General features: G+C 34.3%; 1 protein-coding gene across 1 annotated transcript; it reads left to right on the forward strand.

Annotated features, from left to right (window-relative positions):
- Positions 1-735: 735 nt before the first annotated feature.
- Positions 736-1,982, forward strand: LOC108681422 (putative nuclease HARBI1; the record flags this gene model as incomplete). Its single annotated transcript, XM_018170447.2, has 3 exons — positions 736-1,112; positions 1,576-1,737; positions 1,972-1,982. Coding segments are annotated over exons 1-3 (483 nt in total), but the record flags the coding sequence as incomplete, so codon positions are not given.
- Between the last annotated feature and the right edge of the window lie 5 nt (positions 1,983-1,987).

Here is a 1,987-nt window from a genome sequence, read left to right on the forward strand (position 1 = left end):
AAAATTTGGTACTGCCACTGCCAGTGCCAGGGTGTGATCTTATGGCTTCACAAAGATTTGAAAGCTAGTAATGGTCACATATCAGCCTGTCAGTATCATCCTCACGAGGCTCGTTAATATTTCAAGCTTTATTGTGACTTGCCATAGCATCATAATACTAATTCATGATACCATAATACGCAGTTTGGTGGAAAAATTCTTACAAAGTAAACCAAATCAGACAAAAGGGAAAAAACTTCTTTGAAAGTCAATGCTTTTCTCAATTTTAAGCTTACCATGGGTCAAAGTAGAATTTTCTTAGTTTAAAAATATCACTCAGCTTTTTTTAGTATGCACTATATCAAAATTTACAGTATTTGAAAATTGTTTGCAGGTTTCCATAAAATTTGTCTTTGATCAACTGTACTACCTATCCATTTTCTACAGATCAATTTCTAAGTTTATAAGTATGGAACAAATAATTGCATTAGAGTACCAGCGAGCATTAAGGAGAGAAAGGGTGTACAGAGACCCATTGGATATTTTGCATCTTGGTGATGAAGAACTGATTAAGAAATACCGGTTTCCACGTCAAGATATTGTGGATATGATTCAAGAATTTGAGCCCCTCCTCAAGAGAAACACCTTCAGATCTCATGCTATTCCTGTAGGCACTCAAATTTTAGTAGCTCTACGTTTCTATGCCAGTGGATCTTTCCAAAATGTTATAGCTGATAGCAGTGGCCTTTCACAACAAAGTGTCAGTAAAATCATTACATTGGTATCAAACATTCTAGAAAAAAAAGCAAGAAATGAAATAAAAATGCCTGCTGGTGTACTTCAGCTCCACCAGACCATGAGGGATTTCCATGCTGTGGCTGGCTTTCCAAGAATCATTGGAGCCATAGATGGTACTCATGTGCCAATCAAGGCACCAACTGATGATGAAGCAATTTTTGTCAACAGAAAAAAATTCCATTCCTTAAATATCCAAGTTGTTTGTGATGCTCATAGAATGATCATAAACTATGTTGTAAAGTTTCCTGGCAGCACACATGATGCTTACATTTGGAACAACAGCACACTTCGAACCAGATTTCAACGGGGTGAATTCAGAGATGCAATACTCTTGGGTAAGTTGAACTCATTATCTGTATTAAATTGAACAAACAGTTATTAAATTCAGTATTTAAAATGTTCATTGTAATATTTGTTGCTTAACCTAAATAATGATACAATTTAACAAATTTTAATGATGACTACTTATGCATGATACTGAACATTAAGCTGTGATTCAGAGGCATCAATATTCCTAATGGCAATTTTGGAGTACCTTTCTATGGATTACTAACAAATTATTGATCCCTGTTAAGGATAGTGGGATAAATAAATGCCTATTTGAGCAAGTTTGCAAAAGCCACCTAATCTAATCATCATTCTATGCTGTGTACCAAAAAAAAGTAAAAAGTGAATATTATTTCATGTATTGGTGTAGGTGTAGCCTCATAATGAATTGAAGAATTTAATGCAGAAAGAAATGTATAAAAATAAAGTTCATTATCTGTGTGTGACATGGTTTGTTCTATTTCCCTACAGGAGATAGTGGTTATCCACTTGAACCATTTCTGATGACGCCATTTGCCAACCCTGTATTACGAGGCGAAGAAGAATTCAATAGATGCCACACAAGAACAAGAGTAATCATTGAACAAACCTTTGGAGTCTTGAAGTCAAGATTCAGGTGCTTGCATCGATCAGGTGAGAATTTGGTAATGTTTTCAGTATAATTAATTGTAAAACCTTTGTATACAAACATTATTCCTTGGAGAGCATTGAAGGTTATACAACTCTTAACATTTTTAATGACATGACTCTAAAGAATAGGTTTGGGTAATATTTACTTAAAACTCATGCCTCAGTATGAAAATAATCATTATTGCATATTTATTATCATGGGTATCTAAAGAGAATGTGTTTTTCCTATCCCATTAGGAGGAAACCTTCAATA

Source organism: Hyalella azteca, unplaced genomic scaffold (genome assembly GCF_000764305.2).
Source record: "Hyalella azteca isolate HAZT.00-mixed unplaced genomic scaffold, Hazt_2.0.2 contig12383, whole genome shotgun sequence".
Taxonomy (NCBI): Eukaryota; Metazoa; Arthropoda; class Malacostraca; order Amphipoda; family Hyalellidae; genus Hyalella; species Hyalella azteca.